The sequence below is a fragment of the Ornithodoros turicata genome, unplaced genomic scaffold (genome assembly GCF_037126465.1).
Source record: "Ornithodoros turicata isolate Travis unplaced genomic scaffold, ASM3712646v1 ctg00000903.1, whole genome shotgun sequence".
Classification (NCBI taxonomy): Eukaryota; Metazoa; Arthropoda; class Arachnida; order Ixodida; family Argasidae; genus Ornithodoros; species Ornithodoros turicata.
Genome location: NW_026999413.1, coordinates 176014 through 201093, shown reverse-complemented (window position 1 = coordinate 201093; position 25080 = coordinate 176014). Strand labels below are relative to the sequence as shown.

Below are 25080 nucleotides of genomic sequence, written 5' to 3'. Positions count from 1 at the left end.
TTTTTTTTTGCTTCCTAGATGGTTTCAACTGACGAACAAGCTGCAGCACATTATGGTGACAATTTTTTCTAAAGAAAAATAAACCTCTAGATTTTCAATATGTTGCAGGAGAGGACTAGTTATACAAATAAGGGAAGATTTCTTTTAGACGACCTATATGTAAATATACTATCTGAAAAAAAAAGTAATTTTTTGCAAGTGCTTGTTATTCTCAAACACATGGTTAAACAATGAATATAGATCAGCTTGATATTTTTATGTGAAGCTAATCACAAGCAATCAGTTACAAGCATAAATAATCTGGGGCTCCTTCAAGAATGCTAATTTGTCAGAAATTTATTGTAAACTTGACTCCAAATGTGCTCCTTTCTAGAGTTCTCACCACGTCACCAGATTTATTCTCGTTCTACATACCCTTTGGGATGGCAGAGCCGTGGTTCCCCTCTAACACCAGGCAAGGAAAGCGCACAAATGATGCATATGTAGATGTCAGAAGGAAGCTCGTAAGGGACAACTTCATATTTCGGCACAGTTTAATGTGCCCCCATTGTTCAAGAAAACAAAACGATGAGTTACATTCGATATATGCATCGTCTAAAAAATGCACACAATTTTTTTTCAGTGATATTTAACAGAGTCAAGCTACATCTCTGGCTGGTTTTGGCTGGAATAGCCCAGGTTGACAGTTACACAAGCTGATGTATGTCAGCACTGAAAATATAAAGGAAAAATGGCAATTTAAAATGCCTCACTCAACTTACTACTTTTCATAGCTTACACCATGACAGGTGTTTTTTTATCCTAAAATGGTTTCATTGCCAAAATCAACGAGAATGACCGTCATCACATTAACAAGTTTCAACTGTATACCAAGTAATAACAAACATGTGCCTACTTTTTCTGCAATCAAGATGTAAATTACATCGTTGAGTTGCAGGCTTCAGTGAAAAATCACTGCTTGTGATGTCACTGTTGAGTGAGTACGTCACTGCTAGTGACGCAAACTGTATACCAAGTAATAACAAACATGTGCTTACTTTTTCTGCAATCAAGATGTAAATTACATCGTTGAGTTGCAGGCTTCAGTGAAAAATCACTGCTTGTGATGTCACTGCTGAGTGAGTACGTCACTGCTAGTGACGCAACATGTAATTCCAGTGTCTTTCACCCCACCCCACGTTATTTCATGAGCAGTTGGCATCAGAATCAATCAGCTTGCATGATGCACTTATGAAGGGTAATTTCATGTGTGCCGATAAACATACTGCAGTGCTAATTTACAATGTAGTTTGTGGCTGTGGAGCACACTCATATTCAGTATGCCATGTGAACTAGGGGAGCATTTTCTGGCATAAACATTAGATGAGTGAAGACCCCAAAAAAATGTAACCGCTGTTTACGTGCATTTGACAACCTGCATTTTTATTGCTGAGAGGCTCTCTTCGTAGCAAGAGGGAAAGGGTGCTGGCAATGTGGCACATGTTCATAAGATGTAGAACCAGAGACACAGAAAAAAATTATACAGATAAAATGGTTAAAAAGCAAATGAGTTGGTGGCTAAGATCCATGACAAAAAACCCGAGACTGGGAAAAAGGACGAAAAACAGACAACACAACACAAAGTCTCAAACACAGCTAAAGTTTCATCGACAACTGCACACTTTTAACAACATCAGGTGGGGGAGGAGGGACAGTGCCTCAGTCGGAGGCTTTTGAGAGAAACGTTGTCAATTTTGGGGGCTGGGAACTGTGTCAGCAAAGCGTCTGTGACCTTCGGCCCTGCTTTGGCGAGCATTTTTCACTGTCCCTCCTCCCCCACCTGATGCTGTTAAAAGTGTGCGGTTGTCGATTAAACTTTAGCTGTGTTTGAGACTTTGTGTTGTGTCGTCTGTTTTTCGTCCTTTTTCCCAGTCTCGGGTTTTTCGTCACAGAAAAAAATTGACAGCATATCATGATCTCAATCATGTCATTGTGTCCGTGTTTCTGTCTCCTGTTCTGCATTTGTTAATCTTTTTGTGTAGTTGCTGGATTTTAGCCCAACAGCAGGGGTCAGCAATTAGAGCACATCCAGAACATACAAGGCATACATTTCCTCATTCTCCGCATTCCTCATTCAAGTAACGTTGAAGAAGTAACCATGCGAAAAACAATACAACAGTGAAGCTGGCTTCAGTACACTACAACATGTAACAATATACAGTATGCCTCAGTGTTTCCCAAACCGTGTGTCAGGACCCCCATTGAGGCCGCGATAGCCCAAACGGGGCCCCAAGAGAAAGCAGATGAAGTGAGGGCAATATGCCGCAAAACCAAGGAAACTATCTCTCTACGACTGCATTATATTGAAGTTGTTTTACAAAAATGCAAGTTCAGTTCAGCACACAATCAGTCGGGAAACAAGCTAACTCGCAGCAATGCTTTGAATCAAGTGTGCCGCAGTATTCCTCACTGTATCATGACGAGACCGTGGACCTACATCAGACGCTATTTGCACGCACTAGTATAACATTCTTATTTCTTTATTTATTTCGAGAACCCCAAGGGTCCGGAGGACATTACATGGGGGGTGGGAACTGGAGCGTAAGATACATTTACAGCAACTTGATAGAAACAAACAAGCAAGCAGAAAAGAATAACACAATTAGCAGTAAGTAAACAGGAAAATAAAGAAACGACGACAGTACAATCTTATATGAAAACAAGTATTAAAGGGTGAAACAGGGAGTTCGTTCACATAAGTACAGATAATTAACAAATATGATAAGGGGGAGCTGAAAAATTTCATAGCAACTGACATACAAGCGTGGTGGTCTTGTAGGTGGAGTGAACGGGAGAGGGTGTTACAAAATACTGTATGGTAGATAATAGTTGCGAGAGGTGATGGGAGGTTGTTCCATTCGATGGCAGTTGAACAAGAGAATGATCTGGATAATGCATTAGTATTACAATGAAAGCATGTGACCTTATTAGTGTGGTGGATGCGAGGAAAAATGACACTCAGGCGGGTGATGGGCGATTGGTGCGGTGGCAAGATGAAAAAGAACCAATGGAAGAGGGCTAACTTGGCAAGACGGCGACAATGTTCGAGTGAGTCCAGATTAAGATTTGATTTTAACGCGGTTACAAGGGATCGAATTAGTAGTCGTTGGAAATGAAACGGGCAGCCCGATTCTGGATGTCTTCTATGGCGTCGCAGAGATACTTTTGGGGAGAGTCCCAAATAGGTGATGCATATTCCAGCTTGCTTCGTACAAGAGCCGTGAAGGTTAGGAGCTTAAGATGGAGGCCGCCAACCTGAGGGTGCGTCTAACAAAGCCTAGGGAGCGAGAGGCGTCAGTTATTATGTGGTTGATGTGCTCATTCCAAGTTAGGTTGGATGAAAGGTGGAGTCCAAGATATGTGTAAGAATGTGCTCGGGTTAATGTGATATCACTTAGAGTGTAGGGGAAGGGAGGAAGACAGGAGACCCGTCTTCGAGAAAACGACAAAATGCGACACTTTGCTATGTTCAGAGGCATTTGCCACTCATTGCACCAACGCCGGATTAGTTAAAGGTTGCTTTGTAAGGTTAGTTGGTCAGAAGGAGAGAGGATTTGCCTGTACACTACACAGTCGTCAGCAAAGAGACGAATCGTGGAAGATATGCCTGAAGGAAGGTCATTTATATAGATAACGAAAAGGAGAGGGCCGAGGACTGAACCCTGAGGGACACCAGAAAGTACAGGTACATCTGGGGGTAGGTGGTTGTTGCAAGTAACAAATAACGTATGATTAGTCAGAAATTGAGCTATCCAATGGACGACATACGGGTCGAGGTTAAGCAGATAGAGTTTGTATAGAAGCTTAGAGTGCGGCACCATATCGAAGGCCTTGCGAAAGTGTAAGAAAGCGGCGTCAGTCTGATGATTATTGTCCGCGTGGAGAAAGATGTCGTGAACAAAACTGACTAAAACCGACTAAAACTGACTACATGAGTTTCACATGAAAAGAGGTTTCGAAACCCGTGCTGCAAGTGATAGAAGAAGCATTTTTCTTCAAGGTACTTAACTACGTTGGAGTATGCGTTCGAGAATTTTACATACTATAGAAGTGAGTGAAATGGGTCGGTAGTTATTAACGATGTAGCAGCTGCCTGATTTGTGAATAGAGACAATCTTCGCCATCTTCCAGTCCTGCGGTATGGCAGAATCTTGGAGTGACTCAGTAAATATGCAACATAGAATCTTGCTGGAAATAGATCTCGTGCTGTGTAGAACCTTCGGGTTAATAGAGTCTGGACCAGCACTCGACGACAGCTTACGTGACTCAATGATTTTACAAATGCCATGAGTGCTGATATGAATGGGGACCATAGGTGACAAGGCGATTACTGATAATGGAGATTGGGTGTACCCGTTATCGGTGTTGAAAACGGATGAAAACAAGGAAGCGAAAGCGTTGGCGCAGTCGCTGTCGGCGGGTGTCAGTTAGACTGATACGGTGGGATTTTGGTGGAAATAAGATTTTCCAAAATTGTTTTGGTTTATTCGTCAAGAGGGACGGGAGGTCGATGGTAAAGAACTAATGTTTCACTTCCTTGATCGAGCGCCTGTATTCCCGTTCACAGTAGTGAAATTTAGCCGATAGAAATTTAGTAGATACGTTGTCGCCAAGACGCTTTGCTTTCCTGAATAAGCGCTTTTTCTTGGTTAGCAAGATTTTAAGACTTTTCGTGAACCAAGGATTGTGATCATAAGATTGCACTCTTATCTTTGGGACACTGTACTCGGTAAGGTAGTTTATGTTGTCACGAAAGAGGGACCAGTTATCCTCAATGAAGTGAGGCAAGGTGCCATGAAATGAATTTTCATACAGAGCTTCAAGACCCTCGTTGATGGCTTGGAAGTGAGCTCGAGCATAGTCGTATATGGTTTTATCGTTGAATTTATGAACATTTGGACTACTTGAAGAGATATCTTAGAAAATGGCCTTGTGGTCACTGAGACCATCAGTGACATGCAAAGAAGTGATGTGCTCAGGATGGGAGGTTAAAACCAAGTCAAGGGTTGACTGCGTGGCATGAGTTATTCGGGTAGGATGTGGAACGACATGCGATAGATTAAATGTAAGGCATAAATCCACAAACAGTGTCTCTTGTGAACTCCGGGAAAGATTGCCGTGGAGCAAGTCCCAATTTATTGACCGTATATGTATCAGCGTATATTGAAGGAGTATATTACTGTATACGTATCAGGGCAGATTTCAAGCTTCCTGAGCGCGCACAGACGGTGACCTCAGTTGTCTCGCGACGTAACAGACGGAGAAAGACACCGGCTGTCACACACACAGACATCCCGAAGCCTATGCCCATCTTTGTTGATGCACCCACGAATCCACAGGAAGACTGCCGAAGCTCTCCCACTCGTATTAAGTACCTGTAGCTTGAACTACAAACAGTTTAGTGCGCACTCCACAAAACGAGAACAGCTGATTGCAGGGGCCCTATCCTCGTCAAAAGTAATCGACCTCGATTACTTTACGTCACGAGCTCTAGGGTGGGGCCAGGTGGGGCTACAATAAAATACTCCGCCCTTAAGGCCCGCCTATTTCTAGGGAAATCTATCCCTAGTTTTCCCTAGCAGCATCCGTGAATACGTGGATATGATCTGGGATTTGCGGAGGCGCTATGTACCGGATTGGAATATATTGTATGTTGAAAAAGAATAGGGATCATGTCTCAAATATAAAGCACAGCGCAACAATTTAAACACTTACAACTTTAATAGTAAAACGCGAATGATCCGTTCACGACAAAAGGTTGCTTGAACATTCTCGCCGCCGCCGCCGCCGCCATGCCGCCCAGGTAAACGTGACCATTTCGGCCCCGAAACCGAAACTGAATGCATGGTCTCCAACGTTCGTTGCCGCGTAGTCCTTAAATGGTGTTTTCGTTTCTCGCATGCTAGTAAAAGTTCGTGTTTGTGAGCGCGTGTTTGTCATGGTTTACACCACTTCTGTTACCCCATACAGTCTGTTAACATATTTATTCACCGATTTTGCAATGTGCCTACATAATATGACGCTACCAATGTGCATGCCAACACAGCACGGCGGCGAACCTTGCGAAAGGGGTTAGCTCGTCATACAGCGAAATATTTATGTGGCCGTGATGTAGTGGAGTTAACGAGGGCTCTCCAGAGTCATATATGAGTCGTAAATATATAAACGAATGCGGTTGACCACGCAAAATAAAGGTATTCAGTAAGATTCAGAAGTAGGGACAATGCTTCTATAGGACGAGGAATAAAAGGGGAACTTTATTAAAAACTAAAAGGAGGCATTCGACGTTTCGACAGCATATATATATATATATATATATATATATATCTTGAAAAGTTGGAGTTGGATCGGACGGCTACGTAATTATAGTTGAAATAAATGGGAGACAGAAGACGAAAGTAGGGGAAGTAACAAAAAAGGGGTTTATTAAAACTTAAAAATCATGAAAGTTAGGGAGAATGTCTACGTTACGGCGGAAGCTCCGCCTTCTTCGGGACAAAAGAGCTAAATGTGGCCACGAGGCTGATAAGGGGCTTGAGAATGACGTGATCGGTTGGGGGAAATTCCCGCCACCTGGCGGTTGTCAATTGGGGAAATTCCAGAGCGTTTCTGTGTCAGGTCCAGGAGTGGGGTCATCTTCCTTGTGGGTCAGTGGGGACCTTGATCTGGCTGAAACGAGAAAAGGCAACAGGGTCTTATCTAGGTTGTTAGACTTCTTATTGTTGACAGCATGCCAGGGTCCTCGTTAATGGCCGATCGGAATTTGTAAATTAGGTAAGATTCCCGTTGTTCCCGGGAGCGGTCGGAGGTAAAGTTCGACTGGAGAATAAAAACTGAGGCTTCGTTGATTGAATGTTCTGGTTGTTTGAAATGGCGTGAGACTGGGAGATTAGGTTTCTTGGTAACATCCGATCGGTGATTGTTGAATCTAATTCGGAAAGAAGTTTTTGTCTGACCCACGTATTGGGCCCGGCATGTGTTGCATTGGATTAGATAGATAACGTTGCATGAGTTACAGTCTACGTCTGCGTTGATCTTGACGGTAAAGTTGGAATTCGTACTTCTGACCGTTTGTGCGGTCTGCATTAACTTGCAAATCTGGCATCTCCTGCTATTACATGGATGACAGCCCGCCGGAGGGCTAGTGGGTTCGCCTACTTTAGAGCGGACCAAGCTATCTTGTAAGTTACGTGTACGTCTGTAAGCGACACGTGGTGGATTAGGAAATATGTTTTTCGTGCGTTCTGACTGGAGAAGGATACTGTGGTGGCGGCTAAGTATGTTGTTAATGTTTGGGATATTTCCGGCGAATGTTACAGTTAAGTTCACGGCATTACTTTCTGATTTGTTTTGTCTTGTCTCCAGTAAGCTTAGACGGTTTGCCTTGCGAGCTCTGTTGAGAGCATCTTGAACTAGATCGGGTGGATACTGACGACCGACAAAGGTTTGTTGCAGCTGTTCTAAATTTCTGTCCAGATCGTCGTCATTCGAGCAGATTCTCCTATACCGAAGGGCTTGACTATAGGGAATGGCCAGTTTCGTGTGGCGAGGATGACAACTATGGAATGACAAGTACTGCTGAGAGTCTGTCGGTTTACGGAACAGATCAGACGTTAAAACTCCATTGGTTAGCTTAATTTGAACATCAAGAAAGTTAACAGTGACGGCAGAATAGGTGTGAGTGAAGTTAATAGAAGTATGGAACTCATTGAAATCGCGTATAAATTCCAATAGGCTGTCTTCCGAATGTGGCCAGATCATAAATATGTCATCAAGGTAGCGCTTGTATAAAGTGGGTTTGTCCTCACGCGTGCTCAAGAATGCTTCTTCTAGTGAACCCATGAATAGATTTGCATAGTTTGGTGCCATTTTAGTGCCCATAGCGGTGCCGTTGACTTGTAAATAGTGGCCATCGTTAAATTCAAAGTTGTTGTTCTTTAGGATCAGTTCTAGTAGAGTAGATACGACAGATGGATCACAAGAAGAATCAGAGTACTTTGAAAAAGCCGCCTCGGCTGCAGCTATGCCATCATCGTGGGGAATATTGGTATACAGGGAAGAAACATCTAACGTAACTAGGAGACTAGATGGGGGTGGCTGACATTGATTTAGTATTTGCAGGAAGTGATTGGTATCCTTGATGTACGATGGTAGTCGCGGGGGTATGTCCTTAAGAAGATGATCTACGAAACTAGAGAGTTTTTCAGTGGCTGTCCCATTGCAGGAGACGATTGGACGTCCGGGGTTCCCCGGTTTATGAATCTTTGGGAGCATGTAGAATCTACCTGGCTTTGAGTTACGGGGAAGAAGGTACTCATATACCGCCGAATCGATCTTCTTTGCGGCCTTTAATGCCTTTAGGTGTTTTGTGATATCTGAAACAATCTGTTCCGTGGGATCAGTGTCTAAAGTTTTGTAAAACGTGGCACAAGCCAATTGTCGCAGTCCCTCATCGATATAATCCTGCATATTCATTACGACAATTGCACCACCTTTATCTGCCCTTTTGATTATTAGGTTTTTCGATTTTTTAAGATGCGACAGACTACTTTGCTCGGCTTGACTCAAATTTGGTTTGGTTTTGCGGGAAGAGGGATTATATGAAGTAATTATATCTTTTTGAACTGCTTTTATATATATATCAAGAGCTTTTTCGCGATTGGGCTCTGGCGTAAATTCACACGGTGGCTTGAAAGGTTTGGGTGTTGTATCAGGCTTATCATGAAAATACTCTTTCAGACGCATACGTCGGGCAAAATTATCTAAATCGAGATGGAGTTGGTATTCGTCTACCTTGTTATTATTTGGGCAGAATGAAAGCCCACGGCTAAGAAGTGATAGTTCAGAATCGCTGAGGGGGTGGGACGACAAATTAACAACATTTTGAGGTGACGTATTGGTTGTGTTGTCATGAGCGTTAGGATTTTGATTGTCACAGTGTTCGGTTTCACCTTGGGTATCTAACGAGGGAATAATTATGTTACTACTACCTGCGAGATTCGCGTTATATTTAGACATAAGGTCAGGATCTATCTGGTCCCTTGTCATTTTTTTACGTTTGGTGTTATTCACAGTTTCTTCCAAGTTCCTAGTGAACTGTGCCAATTCTGACTCATGCGCGTCCGTAAGGGTCACAGTATCGCGGATAGTTTTAGCTTGCTGAGATATTTCTGTAGTTGTTTCCTCACAGTGGGCTATTAGAACTTCCAGTAATGCAGTAGAGGCGTTGCTAAGGGTTTCATTCCATTTCTTTTGAAGGGTGTGGTTCAGAGGGAAGGTTGGCTGGAGCTTAATCGCGAGTCCTTTAGGAATTTTGTTATGATCGCTATAGACTTGCAGTGCGGTACGGTGGGAATTGTAGCGTATATATTTGTCGTTTAATTGTCGGATTTTGAAAAATGCTTTTGTACTCGGGCATGGCTCATTTGGATTAGAAAAGGTACGCTCACCGGCGGTAAGTCAGTCCTGTTTACGTGCCCTCGATGTCCGTTCGGAGTGTCTTCGTCGCAGCATGGCTGCCTCTTGTGGGGTGGGCCACTCTGGATCCGGGATGACCGGGGCGTCAGCTCTGCGTGGTGGAAGTTGTCGAAGCAGGTGTGGGATCAGGTCCTGGAGGTGGCGGCTCATCAAATGAGAAACAGAAGGGAAACGAAAAGGAGGAAAGTGTAGCTCATCTAGGCGGCCAAATTTCTTACCGTTGAAAGTGCTCCCAGATCTTCGTTAATGGTTGATTGGAATTTGTAAATGAGATAAGATTCGCGTTGTTCCCTGCATCGATCTGAGCTAAAATTTGACTGGAGAATAAAAAGTGACACGTTATTTAGTGAATGACCTGGTTGTTTGAAATGGCGAGAGACCGGGAGGTTTGGCTTTTTGGTAACGTCAGATCGGTGGTTGTTGAACCTGATCCGAAATGATGTTTTAGTCTGACCTACGTATTGTGCTTGGCACATGTCGCACTGAATGACATAAATGACGTTAGATGAATTACAGTCGAAGTCACCGTTAATTTTGACGGAAAAATTGGAATTAGTACTTTTAAGTACTTGGGTGCTTTGCATTAATTTGCATATTTGACACCTTCGACCATCGCACGGGTGACAGCCGTTTCCTGGATGCGCTGCTTTGCTAACTTTAGAGCTAACTAGATTATCGTGCAGGTTGCGCGCGCGCCTGTAGGTTACCCGCGGTGGCTGAGGGAAAATTTGTCCCATGCGCTCTGATTGGAGAAGGATACTATGATGACGGTTTAGTATATTGTTAACGCTTGGAATATTGCTGCTAAATGTTAAGATGAGGTTTACGGAACCATTATCTAACACGCGTTTTTGGTTTTCGAACAGGGATTTGCGATCTGCTTTGCGGGCTTTGTTTAGAGCGTCGTCAACTAAGCTAGGTGGAAATTGACGACCGATGAATGTTTCCCTAAGTTGAGCTAGATTTCTGTCCAAGTCATCGTCACTGGAACAGATGCGCCTGTATCGAAGTGCTTGGCTGTAAGGGATGGCAAGTTTAGTATGACGCGGGTGACAACTGTTAAATGCTAGATACTGTTGAGAGTCCGTAGGTTTACGGAACAGGTTTGTGGACAAGGCCCGGTTGGTTAACTTTACTTGGACATCGAGAAAGTTAACAGTTAAAGGGGAATAAGAATGGGTGAACTTGATGGCCGGATGTGCTTTGTTAAAGTCGCTGATAAATGTGATTAGGTCATCTTCTGAGTGTGGCCACACCATGAAGATATCGTCGAGGAACCGCTTGTAAAGCGTGGGCTTCTTCAGGCGCTTAGACAGAAATTCTTCCTCTAGAGCTCCCTTCCTCCTCCTTCTATATATATATATATATATATATATATATATAGAAGTTCAAAAAAAGACGCGGAAACAGATTTTAGGGAAGTTAAAAACACTAGTTTATTACAAGGGGAGACGTTAAAAAGTAAAATGGGCAAGGGGTCGACGTTTCGACAGTGGCACTGTCTTCGTCAGGACAAAAAAAAAAAAAACTTTTTAACGTCTCCCCTTGTAATAAACTAGTGTTTTTAACTTCCCTAAAATCTGTTTCCGCGTCTTTTTTTGAACTTCTGTAAAACTTCGTGGCCGTTTGATAATCCTTTTACCTCACCCTATATATATATATATATATATATATATATATGAATGTATAACTGAGTACAGATGGACGCGAAAACAAATAGACTACAAGTAATGAAGAGACTTGGGAGGCCGTATAAGGGTTAAAAACACTTGCTACTTTTATTACATTAATAATTAAAGGGGCGCTAGGAATAAATTTACAGTTAGGGGTCGACGTTTCGGCAGTCAGCGCTGCCTTCAACAGAACTAAACTTGGAAATAGGTGACAAGGGCTTATATACAAGGGAAAGGGGGAAAATGAGAGGGAAACAGTGCACGTGGAGCGGGGTTGGTGATGTTGCAGGAGCGTTGTTGCTAATGGTCCATTGAGCACTTGCAGGAGCGTTGGCTGTCTTCCAGGAGAGTACTCCTTGGTCGTCTGATAAACCTGAAAAGATAAGAGAGATACGGCAGAAAGAACGAAAGAGGGTCGGTGGACTTGGTCTAGGAGCTAAGGCTGCGAACTGTAGACAATACGCCGGGGTCTTCGTTTATCGTGGACTGGAATTTGTGGATTAGGAATGATTCACGTTGTTGCCTGCTACGGTCTGAGGGGAAACCAGATTGTAAGATGTACACGTGGATGTCTTTGAATGAGTGGCCGGTTTGATTGAAATGACGCGACACAGGGAGATTTGGTTTCTTTGTAATATCGGACCTGTGATTATTAAAACGAATTCGGAATGATGTTGTAGTTTGGCCGATATATTGTGCTTTGCATGCGTTGCATTCCAATAGATATACTACGTTGGATGAGTTGCAGTCAGAAGTAGTTTTGATTTTTACTTGGAAGTTGCTGTTTGTGCTTTGTACCCTGTCTGCAGTCTGCATTACAATACAAATTTGGCATCTTCGTCCGTTGCATGGGTGGCAGCCTTCGGTTGTAGGAGGTGGCTTATTGACTTTTGCGTTGACTAAGTGGTCTTTAAGATTTCTTGCACGACGATATGCTATGCGTGGCGGTTCTGGGAATATTTCTCCAAGGCGCTGCGACTGTGTTAAAATTGGGTGATGACGTTTCAGTATGTTTTTAAGGTTAGGGATCGCGCCATTGAAGGTGACTGTAAGATTAACCCGCTTGGGGCGTTCGGGGCGTGTTGAGTTTTTTAGAAGTTCACTGCGATTAGTACGGCGGGCTCTACATATCGCGTCCTTCACGAGATCCTGGGGGAAGTTTCGGCTGACCAGCGTGTTTTGAAGATCGTTAAGGTTTGCGTCCAGCTCGTCCTCTTGGGAACAAATGCGCCGGTAGCGGAGGGCCTGACTATACGGGATGGCCAATTTTGTATGTCGGGGATGGCAGCTGTGAAATGATAGGTACTGTTGGGAGTCAGTCGGTTTTCGGTACAGATTTGTTACGAGGGTGCCATTGGATATGCCTATATGGACATCTAGAAAATCTATGCTCTCTCTAGAATAAGCGTGAGTGAATTGTATTGTGGGGTGCATGTTACCGAAGTTTTCAATGAAAGACAGAAGCGAGTCTTCAGAATGTGGCCACAGCATGAATATGTCGTCCAAAAAGCGCTTAAAAATTAGGGGTTTAAGTTGACAGGTGCTAAGGAACCGTCCTTCTAGATCACCCATAAAGATATTCGCGTAATTTGGGGCCATTTTCTTTTCTACGTGGACCACGGCTTCCAGCGACTGCCCCCTACACATGTGCTGGCCGCGGACGGACTGCACCCGAGCTTCCGTGGTGTGGAGGAGATTGCCCAGCGCCTCCAGTTCCTGTTGCCGGGATTCGTCCGACGACTGAACAAGGAGCACAGGTCACCTGCAGTCCCGGACCCGTGGTGGCCAACGCTGAAGGAGGCGGACATGCTGGAGGCTAGGACACCAGCTGCACGAAGGAACGGAGGACGGACGGACTGACTAACCGCCGGTGAGTCCACTTCAGTTTACCCCCAGCTCGCATCCGCTTCCAGCACCACCGAATTTTTTAAACTTAGAAAATTGGCAGACAAGCTTACGAGATTCGAATCGCACCTCGACATGCTAGAAACTTACAATGAGAACAAGTCATTCCCCAAAGGTCTACAAATTAAGGTCAGGCCCACATTCCAACTACACGCAGAAGAGCACGTACTTTGGGAGAAGGTCCTTGAACAGGCCAGTCTGAACCTTACCGAAATTCTACTATCCCATTGTCGCAGTACAGTAAATGATCTAAGTGAGGAGCTCGCAGTAGCTACTAGTACATCACAAATTTCGGATCATCACCGAAAGGAGTTGGACCATTTCATTCAAAAGAAAAAGAATCACTTAACCGTAAGGAAACAGAAGAAGTTAGCCCGCGATGATATACCCCTGCCGAATGACACCGCAGTGACTGCGCCTCCCACTGCAAATCCCGTAGATACAGCACCCGACCCCCAACCGACACCCATTGCTCCCGCTGCAAGTCACGTAAAAAATAATGTCGTGAATTTATCATCCGCAACCCTCACTGACCACGAACTCTCACTTCTTAATCGGGGGCTGTCCTTCTGTCCAAACGGTGATCTGTACAACGAATATCAGCTTCATTTGGATTTAGATAACTTCGCAAGACAGTTGCGTCTCAAAGAATATTTTCATGACAAAGCCAGCTCATCGCGAAACCAATTCGGAGCCCCGTCAAATTTCACTCCTGATTCGAACCGAGAAAAAGCTTTAGATATGTACATCAAAGCTGTTCAAAGGGATATCCTGCGAGCCTATCAAAATTCTGACCGCGGTGCAGTGAAACCTAACGTTACTAAAGCGGAGCATGACAGTATCTCAGCCTTAAAGCAGCGCAGTGATATAGTAATCAAAAAAGCAGACAAAGGTGGTGCCCTAGTAATCATGGACAAGGAAACCTATATCGCAGAAGGAATGCGGCAGCTCGGTTGCCAAACATTCTACAGGCCCCTAGAAAATGATCCCACCAATGACATCAGCACCAAGATCACAAAAACCTTAAAGGGATTGAAGGTCAGTAAGAAAATCGACGATAACCTATTCGAGTACCTTCTGCCACACGACCCCAAACCAGGCCGATTTTACATGCTCCCTAAAATTCATAAGCCAGGAAATCCCGGTCGCCCCATAGTATCTTCGAATGGCACATCAACCGAAAAAATCTCCACGTTCGTTGACCACCTCCTCAAAGACATCCCCCCAAAATTCCCGTCATACATAAAGGATACGAACCATTTCCTCCAAATAATTTCGGATATCGAAGTCCCGACCGGTTCCCTGCTTGTAACACTCGATGTTACCTCATTGTACACCAATATTCCTCATGATGACGGCATCCATGCCACTGTCGTAGCATATGAAAAATTTTCCGAAAAACCGTACGACTCTGCTGTCGTAGAAACACTAATTTCTCTAATACTCACATGTAATAATTTTGAATTTGACAACAGGCATTACATTCAAATTAACGGCACAGCCATGGGCACGAAAATGGCCCCAAATTACGCGAATATCTTTATGGGTGATCTAGAAGGACGGTTCCTTAGCACCTGTCAACTTAAACCCCTAATTTTTAAGCGCTTTTTGGACGACATATTCATGCTGTGGCCACATTCTGAAGACTCGCTTCTGTCTTTCATTGAAAACTTCGGTAACATGCACCCCACAATACAATTCACTCACGCTTATTCTAGAGAGAGCATAGATTTTCTAGATGTCCATATAGGCATATCCAATGGCACCCTCGTAACAAATCTGTACCGAAAACCGACTGACTCCCAACAGTACCTATCATTTCACAGCTGCCATCCCCGACATACAAAATTGGCCATCCCGTATAGTCAGGCCCTCCGCTACCGGCGCATTTGTTCCCAAGAGGACGAGCTGGACGCAAACCTTAACGATCTTCAAAACACGCTGGTCAGCCGAAACTTCCCCCAGGATCTCGTGAAGGACGCGATATGTAGAGCCCGCCGTACTAATCGCAGTGAACTTCTAAAAAACTCAACACGCCCCGAACGCCCCAAGCGGGTTAATCTTACAGTCACCTTCAATGGCGCGATCCCTAACCTTAAAAACATACTGAAACGTCATCACCCAATTTTAACACAGTCGCAGCGCCTTGGAGAAATATTCCCAGAACCGCCACGCATAGCATATCGTCGTGCAAGAAATCTTCAAGACCACTTAGTCAACGCAAAAGTCAATAAGCCACCTCCTACAACCGAAAGCTGCCACCCATGCAACGGACGAAGATGCCAAATTTGTATTGTAATGCAGACTGCAGACAGGGTACAAAGCACAAACAGCAACTTCCAAGTAAAAATCAAAACTACTTCTGACTGCAACTCATCCAACGTAGTATATCTATTGGAATGCAACGCATGCAAAGCACAATATATCGGCCAAACTACAACATCATTCCGAATTCGTTTTAATAATCACAGGTCCGATATTACAAAGAAACCAAATCTCCCTGTGTCGCGTCATTTCAATCAAACCGGCCACTCATTCAAAGACATCCACGTGTACATCTTACAATCTGGTTTCCCCTCAGACCGTAGCAGGCAACAGCGTGAATCATTCCTAATCCACAAATTCCAGTCCACGATAAACGAAGACCCCGGCGTATTGTCTACAGTTCGCAGCCTTAGCTCCTAGACCAAGTCCCCCGACCCTCTTTCGTTCTTTCTGCCGTATCTCTCTTATCTTTTCAGGTTTATCAGACGACCAAGGAGTACTCTCCTGGAAGACAGCCAACGCTCCTGCAAGTGCTCAATGGACCATTAGCAACAACGCTCCTGCAACATCACCAACTCCGCTCCACGTGCACTGTTCCCCTCTCATTTTCCCCCTTTCCCTTGTATATAAGCCCTTGTCACCTATTTCCAAGTGGAGTTCTGTTGAAGGCAGCGCTGACTGCCGAAACGTCGACCCCGAACTGTAAATCTATTCCTAGCGCCCCCTTAATTATTAATGTAATAAAAGTAGCAAGTGTTTTTAACCCTTATACGGCCTCCCAAGTCTCTTCATTACTTGTAGTCTATATATATATATATATATATATATATATATATATATATATATATGTATATATGTATATATATATAGAACAAATAGGTTAATATATCAGACGGCTACGAAGTTGAATAAAAGTGAAATAATAAGACTTGGACTACAGATTACAGGAACGTTAACAAAAACTAATTTATTTAATGGGCAATTTAACACATAGATTAAAAAAAAGAATGGTCGACGTTTCGACAGTGGCACTGTCTTCGTCAGGACAAAAGAGGTACAAGGGTTGCATATTGCTTAAATAGGTTTCCTGGGTGACGTCACAATCGGTGCAAGTATGCCACGTGGCAGTTGTCTGAGTCATATTCTGGAACATTCCGCAAGGTCAAGTCCGGGTGGTGATGTCATCTTTCTTGGGGAGCCAGCTCAGGGTGAGCTGTACTGAGGCCATAGCTGAAAAGAAAACAAAGGAAAATAAAAGGAAAAAAATGGGAAAGTATATCCCATCTAGACGACCAGATTCCTTACTGTTGAAAGTACACCGGGATCTTCGTTAATGATTGATTGGAATTTGTAAATGAGGTAAGACTCGCGTTGTTCCCTGCCTCTATCGGAGCTAAAGTTTGATTGAAGAATAAAAAGGGCAACGTCATTTATTGAAATGACGAGAAACAGGAAGATTTGGCTTTTTATTAACGTCCGACCGGTGGTTGTTGAACCTGATCCGAAAAGATGTTTTGGTTTGACCTACGTATTGTGCTTGACACGCGTTGCACTGAATGGCATAAATGACGTTGGATGAATTGCAGTCAAAGTCACCATGGATTTTGACGAAGAAATTAGAATTTGTGCTGTTAAGCACGTGGGCACTTCGCATTAGTTTGCATATTTGACATCTGCGGCCATTGCACGGGTGGCAGCCTGCCGTCGGACTTGTTGGTCGGTTGACTTTGGAGCTGACTAGATTATCGTGGAGGTTTTGCGAGCGCCTGTAGGTCACACGTGGCGGTTCCGGGAAGATTTGTCGCATGCGCTCTGACTGACAAAGAATACTGTGGTGGCGATTAAGTATACTGTTGATGTTGGAAACATTATTGTTGAATGTTACAACGAGGTTGACGGAACCATTGTCTGATTTGCGGTTGCGGTTTTGGAACAGAGCTTTGCGATCTGCCCTGCGGGCCTTCCTTATTGCGTCCTCAACTAAACTGGGTGGGAATTGGCGACTGATGAATGGCGACTGACTCAAGCAAACATTCATCAGTCGCCAATTCCCACCCAGTTTAGTTGAGGACGCAATAAGGAAGGCCCGCAGGGCAGATCGCAAAGCTCTGTTCCAAAACCGCAACCGCAAATCAGACAATGGTTCCGTCAACCTCGTTGTAACATTCAACAATAATGTTTCCAACATCAACAGTATACTTAATCGCCACCACAGTATTCTTTGTCAGTCAGAGCGCATGCGACAAATCTTCCCGGAACCGCCACGTGTGACCTACAGGCGCTCGCAAAACCTCCACGATAATCTAGTCAGCTCCAAAGTCAACCGACCAACAAGTCCGACGGCAGGCTGCCACCCGTGCAATGGCCGCAGATGTCAAATATGCAAACTAATGCGAAGTGCCCACGTGCTTAACAGCACAAATTCTAATTTCTTCGTCAAAATCCATGGTGACTTTGACTGCAATTCATCCAACGTCATTTATGTCATTCAGTGCAACGCGTGTCAAGCACAATACGTAGGTCAAACCAAAACATCTTTTCGGATCAGGTTCAACAACCACCGGTCGGACGTTAATAAAAAGCCAAATCTTCCTGTTTCTCGTCATTTCAACCAGCCGGGTCATTCAATAAATGACGTTGCCCTTTTTATTCTTCAATCAAACTTTAGCTCCGATAGAGGCAGGGAACAACGCGAGTCTTACCTCATTTACAAATTCCAATCAATCATTAACGAAGATCCCGGTGTACTTTCAACAGTAAGGAATCTGGTCGTCTAGATGGGATATACTTTCCCATTTTTTTCCTTTTATTTTCCTTTGTTTTCTTTTCAGCTATGGCCTCAGTACAGCTCACCCTGAGCTGGCTCCCCAAGAAAGATGACATCACCACCCGGACTTGACCTTGCGGAATGTTCCAGAATATGACTCAGACAACTGCCACGTGGCATACTTGCACCGATTGTGACGTCACCCAGGAAACCTATTTAAGCAATATGCAACCCTTGTACCTCTTTTGTCCTGACGAAGACAGTGCCACTGTCGAAACGTCGACCATTCTTTTTTTTAATCTATGTGTTAAATTGCCCATTAAATAAATTAGTTTTTGTTAACGTTCCTGTAATCTGTAGTCCAAGTCTTATTATTTCACTTGTATATGTATATATATATATATATATACATATAATACAATACAGGAAATACGCGTCTTCGAAGATGCGCAATGAACGAAATAAAGAAAAGAAAAAAAGGTGTGCCTTCACAATTTTTTTGCGGACGGTCTATCGAACGGATATTTGTTCTGAAAACGGCTTTGGTATCAGGATGATCAGGATGATGAGGAGGAAGAGATCAGATGTTCTCATTGGAACAACTTCGTATGTTTTATAATGAAAAAGTTAGAAAATTAATTATCGCTAATTAATTAAAAAGGGCCGAATTTTTTTTTTTTGATAGACCACACAACTGGCAACTGGCAAACACGTACATTTGGCTCCATTTGTGTCCAGCACTCCGGGTTTTTTTCAGCCACTGGTCCTTTTTCGGTGAGACACCCTGTATATGGTTTGTAACCCATGGAGCATTTTATGCAGATTTTAAGTACTCCAGCACAAAATATATGTTAAGTGTGTTCTGTACCTGGGGGTAAGCGCGAATAATGTACAATTTTCTGCGCAAGACAGAGCTACAATAGGGCATTGAAGGGTACATTTAGAACGAATTCCGGGAGGACTGTTTATATGCTCTGGTGGACAGCGCGTTTGCAACGTTGGCAACAATGAACTTGTGCCTTCGTTCCATTTTCCTTTCCGGCGAGCAATGGTGCACCACCTGGAGCTGCGGCCACGAGGCCCAGTGTCCGTGGTCCGCAAGTGTCTCAGGAGCGCATGGAGGCGCTTATCTCATACATGGAAACCAACAGGCACTTGGCAAATCCCGCGGACGATATGTCCGGTCATCCGCGTGGCGGTGGGGGCCTGGAGGCCGAGTGGCGAGCCTTGGCTGACACCCTCAACCAGGGTCAGTCATACCGCCGCACGCCGCAGCAGTGGCGGACGGTGTGGCTTAATAAGCGCCGCACCATCAAACTCAAGTACTCAACTTGGAAGGCGGCGTGCACCAGGACCGGCAACGTGAGGACGTTTGAGGACGCCGTTGGCGAGTTCAACGACATTGACGCGCGTGCTCTACAGCTCCTGGGGGCTTGCAGAGTGGAGAGCTTTTCGTCCAACCGACGTCTCTCCAGCGGCCTCGTAAGTGACGTTTTGTAGCGGTGTGTATTTGATGGTTTTCGTCGACGCGATATTTTTTGTAATGACATGTGTTAACGCAACCAGTGCAGGCGTCCCGAGCCTGACCCAGCGCAGCCCAGCACGTCCTCAGCGCCACGTACGTCGTCGGAGCCGCGTCCGAGTACGTCTTCTTCGTCGGCGCCCAGTGCTTCTGCCGTACATATGGATGATGTGGAGGATGTCGAGCCGGACGAGGAGGACTGGTCCCTTCCATCAGTGGAACCTCCCCGACACAGCTCGACAGGTGACAGTATTTTGAGGATCTTCCACGTCCTTTTTATTCTGACTATAGGAAACAAACACACACACTCTACTGAATGGTGTAGGACATTTTTTAACGTGAGCCATTCTTTTCGCAGCCTCCCCTGACAGCCCACCGCGTTCCCAGCCTAGTCGACTGCACGCTCGCATTGACGAGTTGATGGCTGGGGCCGCGCAGCACACCCGCACAATGGACCGTGTCTTAGAGGTCCTCGACGGCATTGGGACTGCAGTTACTGCCTCCTTACGGCAACAGGAGGTCCATCAGCAGCAGGTAATCATTTGCATCGCAATGCGTAATGATGTGTGTGTGTGTGTGTGTGTGTGTGTGTGCATCGCCGGCTGCACGCCCGGATTGATGAATTAATTAATGGCTGCGGTCGCCTAGCATACGCAGGTCATGGAGAGGGTAGCGGCGGGCCTGGACAACGTCGCGGCGGCTATCACCGCCTCTGTACGCCAGCAAGAGGCTCACCAGCAACGGGTAATCATTTGCATCACATACGTTATGACGTGTCTTGGGTATCCTCTAACACTGTATCACATGGTTAAAGAACGAAGCCATGTTCCGGGCCTTCCTGGCTGCCCTGGCTAGGGAAGCGACGCCACGCCAGGGACCATAATTACGCATTACGGCGAGGAGGCGTGTATATAGTGTATATAATGTATATAGTGTATGTAATGTATATAGTGTATATAATGTATATAGTGTATGTAATGTTTATAGTGTATATAGTGCCGAGCTCGAGAGTCCCAAGTAGGACGAGACGGCCGTCCTCGGCCGGGAGTGCACGATCAACTGGTAAACATGGGCACAGCCACGTGCAGCCACAGAGCATACTCTCAAGACCCAACCCAGGATTGTGTTACTTCCCTGCGCCGGGCTGAAGAGTCCCAAGTAGGACGAAACGGCCGTCCTCGGCTAGGAGGGCACGATTAACTCGTAGGCATAGTGCATATTTAGTGTAGCATACATTGTACATATGGAACACTTCAAAATGAAGCACAATATGGTCCCATATTTTCCGCAAGACTGCTTTTCTGGAAAGCGTGTTGCACTCTTTGTCTACAGATTCAGGCCTTCAAGTTTCAAATTGGCTGCGATCATTTGGCGAGTTGTTGATTTCGCAGAACACCGATTCACAATCAGACGATTTCAGACTTGATATGTCCACGTAGCAAAGGAGGTAGAGGAGGCAATAGGCATGCCTTCTGTAGGTGATGTTGGTTGAGACAGCATGTATTTGTGTATACTGAATTGTAAATAAATTTCTCAGTTGCTGCTTCCCGTTAACTCTGTATCTGTCTTTCGTTTCTTTTCGGCGTGTATACAGCTCGTGGACATGTATGCAGACTGTATAGTGTAAACGTGGTGTGTGTGCGACGAAAACATAGCGTTCATTTTGGTTTTGCTCCCCCTCTATGGAAGCGCGAGTGCGCCCCTCAATCTTGTACGGTGCATTCTTTTCTTCAAAGAGGAGCGATTTCTGTGCCGCGAAACAACCGTACAGCCGGACCGAAACAAATGCTCCCCAAAAAGTTTTACTGAAAGCAGTAGGGCTCGTATGATCTTACCACACATATTTGCGATACGTATGCGCGGTATCTATTGTATGGCATTGTCTGACAAATTCAGTGCATTCAAAAGCCCGTAGAAGGAATACGAAAGTCATTCAGGCAGGAATCAAGAGAAAGAGTTCCATGTCGCTCTCAGGTTAGGACCTGTTTCTTATACAAGCCGTAGCTACATTGTTTTGTCTGCTGACTCCTTATGTGGGGGCTGATCTTCGGGGGTTTCAGTTCCATTAAAATTTTCCGACTGCTCTTTCCCTTGTGTGTGCGTTGTTCTAGCTTGGTTCGCAATCTTAAAACGAGTAACGTAATGAGGTTCTTGAAAGCATCGAGAATTCCTGATATTGTGAAACGAGACAACGTTTTCAAATGCCTTTTTTATTATTTGCAATAAAGCGACATGTATTATGGAGAGACACGTAGCAACAAAGCCTGCAACTATTCACCGCAATTTCAGCATGTGCCTGCCGTTGCAGACTTCACAGACACGCGCGTATGATAACTGCAAACTGATAATTCGTGACTTTACGGCGCGGGACAGCTGTAATCATGATAGCTACGTCACAGTGCTCGCGTCTGTGATTTAATTTTGCCCACCTGCAAATGCTAAAGGAGCGCCGGGTTTAACGTCCCTCGCAGAAGACTGTGTGCTGGGCAACTTGTACCTCGCCACGGAGCTGCCAGCGTCCTCGGTCGGGTTGGAGCACGCGACTCTGGGATCAGAACAACTCTGAACTATGAAAGGAATAGCGTGGAGACATGGCCCATAATATGCGGGTGCTTTTCACCATTGTGCAATGCATACTCTTGTGCAAAATAAACTACCCGATGACGCTGGACTCCAGCAAGTAGCGCCTAGGTGGGAGGCGCGCTGACGCAGTTAGAGATACTGCTTCGATCCATCTAACGTTTGATAATGAAGGGTTTGCAGTCATTATGTACTTTGATGTACGTGGAAGGTGTTCAAGAGAGTGACACGGCAAATGAGCAGATATCCACCATGCGCTAACTCTCGACTCTGAGCATACGATGCGTGCTTAGCATGCTAAGCTTCCGCGCCGAGACCGCGGGAGGTGTCTCGTGTTCGAATCCCGACGACGGCTTTGATGTCGACGGTTTCTCCGGGGTATGCCACAGACAACTTCAAGAATATCCTCCCTGTTTCCTTAGCAGTCGGCGAAGCACTCAGGCTGTTCCTATGGTGGCCGATCGAGTAGCACGGAAATACACCGGCAAAGCAGCACCACCTGAGCGTGAACGAGACATGTTAATTTAAAAGACCAAAGCAAGAGGAGAAAACCAACCTCACAAAGTGACAGAGACGCGGCCAGCGCTGCTTACGCTCGCCGCAGGTCATCAATTAACTGTGCTCGAACCGCAGCACCTGCCCCATAAGTGTCTGTTTCGCGAGGGGGCACAGGATGGCTAGTGGAATCCTCGCTCGCCTCGCCGTCTTCGAGGTCATCTTCACCTTGGGCATCAGCGGGGGGCGCGCGCCAGTGCATGCAGATGTTATGAAGCACTGCGCAAGCCACCACAATGTTGGATGACCTATGGGGGCTGTAGTGTAGACCCCTGTAGCGCTGCAGACACCGTAACCTAGCCTTAAGGAGGCCGATGCACCTTTCCACTGTGCTGCGTGCACGTCGGTGTCGACTGCTGTACCGCGCTTCTGGTGTCGACGGCTCCTGTTCGCCTGGCAAAGGAGTCAAGAGCCAGGGCTCCAAGGGATAACCACTGTCACCTAAGCAAAATGAGGAATATCATGTTCCGGTCCCATCGAACTTGCAGTAGAGCATACCCAACAGATACTTGCGCACGTTAGACGAATGGGTGCTGCCGAGCTCCTCTCGCAGCTCGCTGTGCCGCCAAACGTAGGCATCGTGCGTCCCCCCAGAGAAGGAGCAGTCTAGAGATGTGATTGTCATCGACGAATCACACACCTAAAACACATGATGACACTGCTTGTGAAACATCTTCCACTGCCACGCGTAATCAGGTCATTCTCACACGAGAGCCATATTTTGTAGGTGAAACAGCACCACATAACAATGGGTCTTCTACTTAGACTCAAGAAGCTGCTTAAAACATGCAAACACTTCATTGCAAAGGAGGTAGAGGATGAATACTTACGACCATCGCGTTCAGTGCAAAGTACTGCTTTCTGCAGAAGAACGCGCTCTTCTGATATTGTCCACTTCTTTCGGAGGGAGCAGTGACGCAGACGAGTGTGCCGTCAATGCAGCCTGCGTAGCAAATTATGTGCTCTGTTAATCAATATGTTACATGGGTACATTTGTTGAGAGATCATCCATAACCCATTAACTAACTTTACGAAGCACTCACCAATTACGCCGGGCAACTTCCACTTCCTCTGGAAACCAGCCATTGCCGCGTGCACCTCTGCAGAGCTTAGGGGGAATTTAATCCACAGAGGTGCAAGGCGAAGCACGATGGCATTCGTCACTCTAAACAGCACCCTGCTGACTGTGCTCTGGGAGACGGACAGATCGCGGTCAGTAGCAACCATCCCCTGAAATCTGCCCGTGGCATAAAAGCGAAGGGCAATCAGTATCTGCTCCGCAACTGTCAACGTCCTCCTTGTCGCCCTTCTAGGTTGTAACGCGGGCCTAACCTGGTGGCAGAGCCAGCGGACGAGTTTCTTCGTCAACCTATATTTGTTGAGGAAAACTTGGTGACTTTCCTCGAAAGCATCCGCACGCTCCCGGAATGTCCGTTCAGCGTCGTGCTCCAGGAGAACTCCCGGCAACGCGTATTGCATTGCAAATAGCGCGAAAAAAAAGATAAAAAAAGTTTTAAAAAGTGGAAATGTACAATTAAAATAGTTTCACTCAATATACACGTTGAAAAAGTCACAAACACACAAGACAAATAGAACTCGGACGGCACAACGTAGAGAAAATCACTAAGGAATGGAGCGCAGAGGAGAATTCAACTGGGAGCAGCAGAAAAGTGATGTAGAGGGTCGCGTTTCAGCAGAAGTAGCACACGATGTTCGGGATACGCCCCGCAGATAAAGCAACCCCGTTATCGCCACGAGCCAAGGAATTACGTTGCCGATATTTTTCCCCACTCCTCCAGCCACCTTCACATATTACTTATCTTTTCCTTTTCCAACGTGCACCTGTATCTGTGCGCTGACAGTGCGATTGATAAGCACACGTCGCCTGCACGACTTGGGTACAACATGTGGGTGGACATGCGCGTTTTGATGCTGAGTTTGCGTCCGGACCGCGAACTATGCATGGCGTGGAACGCAACCGATGCTCATATATTGCAATGTACACGTCCAGTTGTCATCAGTGGCGGACGTGCATGAGTACATAGGGCTCTGTACCAATATGTCACTGTTTTAAATATTTCACACGCGAAAACAACTGTATACTTTGTTGATATACTTTATTTTTTGTGGCATATGGTATTCCGTGCAAGAATTTGACATAACAACCACATTTGCAAAATTTTACGAGAGCACATATCTTGGGGGCTTACGACCCCTTGGCTCTCCCCCACCCCCAAGTCCGTTCTTGAACAGTGGCAACCGCCTTGCAGGCGCACCTCCTCATGATCGGTGAAGAC

The 25080-nt window shown here is 45.4% G+C and overlaps 2 protein-coding genes across 2 annotated transcripts in view; one reads left to right on the top strand and one right to left on the bottom strand.

The window, feature by feature from the left end:
* The window catches only part of LOC135375592 (uncharacterized), a 32189-nt gene extending 16067 nt beyond the window's left edge, over positions 1-16122 (top strand). The window contains exon 2 of the mRNA XM_064608268.1: positions 12819-16122. Within this exon, the coding sequence (XP_064464338.1) occupies positions 13170-15779 (2610 nt within the window). The 5' untranslated portion in view covers positions 12819-13169 and the 3' untranslated portion in view covers positions 15780-16122. The remainder of the gene's footprint in view (positions 1-12818) is intronic.
* A 6403-nt stretch (positions 16123-22525) lies between these two features.
* Positions 22526-24262, bottom strand: LOC135375587 (putative nuclease HARBI1). The gene is made up of 5 exons (XM_064608264.1): positions 23827-24262; positions 23614-23726; positions 23282-23423; positions 22822-23224; positions 22526-22727 (listed from the first exon to the last, which is right to left on the bottom strand). Exons 1-5 carry the CDS (start codon positions 24260-24262, stop codon positions 22526-22528), a joined length of 1296 nt encoding a protein of 431 aa, XP_064464334.1.
* Between the last annotated feature and the right edge of the window lie 818 nt (positions 24263-25080).

Excerpts from the sequence above, each read along its gene's own strand:
- LOC135375587 (XM_064608264.1), bottom strand. The coding sequence starts at position 24,262 with ATGCAATACGCGTTGCCGGGAGTTCTCCTGGAGCACGACGCTGAACGG. Across the intron at positions 23,225-23,281 it reads CGTGCGCAAGTATCTGTTGG|GTGACAGTGGTTATCCCTTG; the intron begins GTATGCTCTACT and ends CATTTTGCTTAG. Across the intron at positions 22,728-22,821 it reads ATTGATGACCTGCGGCGAGC|GTGGTGCTGCTTTGCCGGTG; the intron begins GTAAGCAGCGCT and ends GTTCACGCTCAG.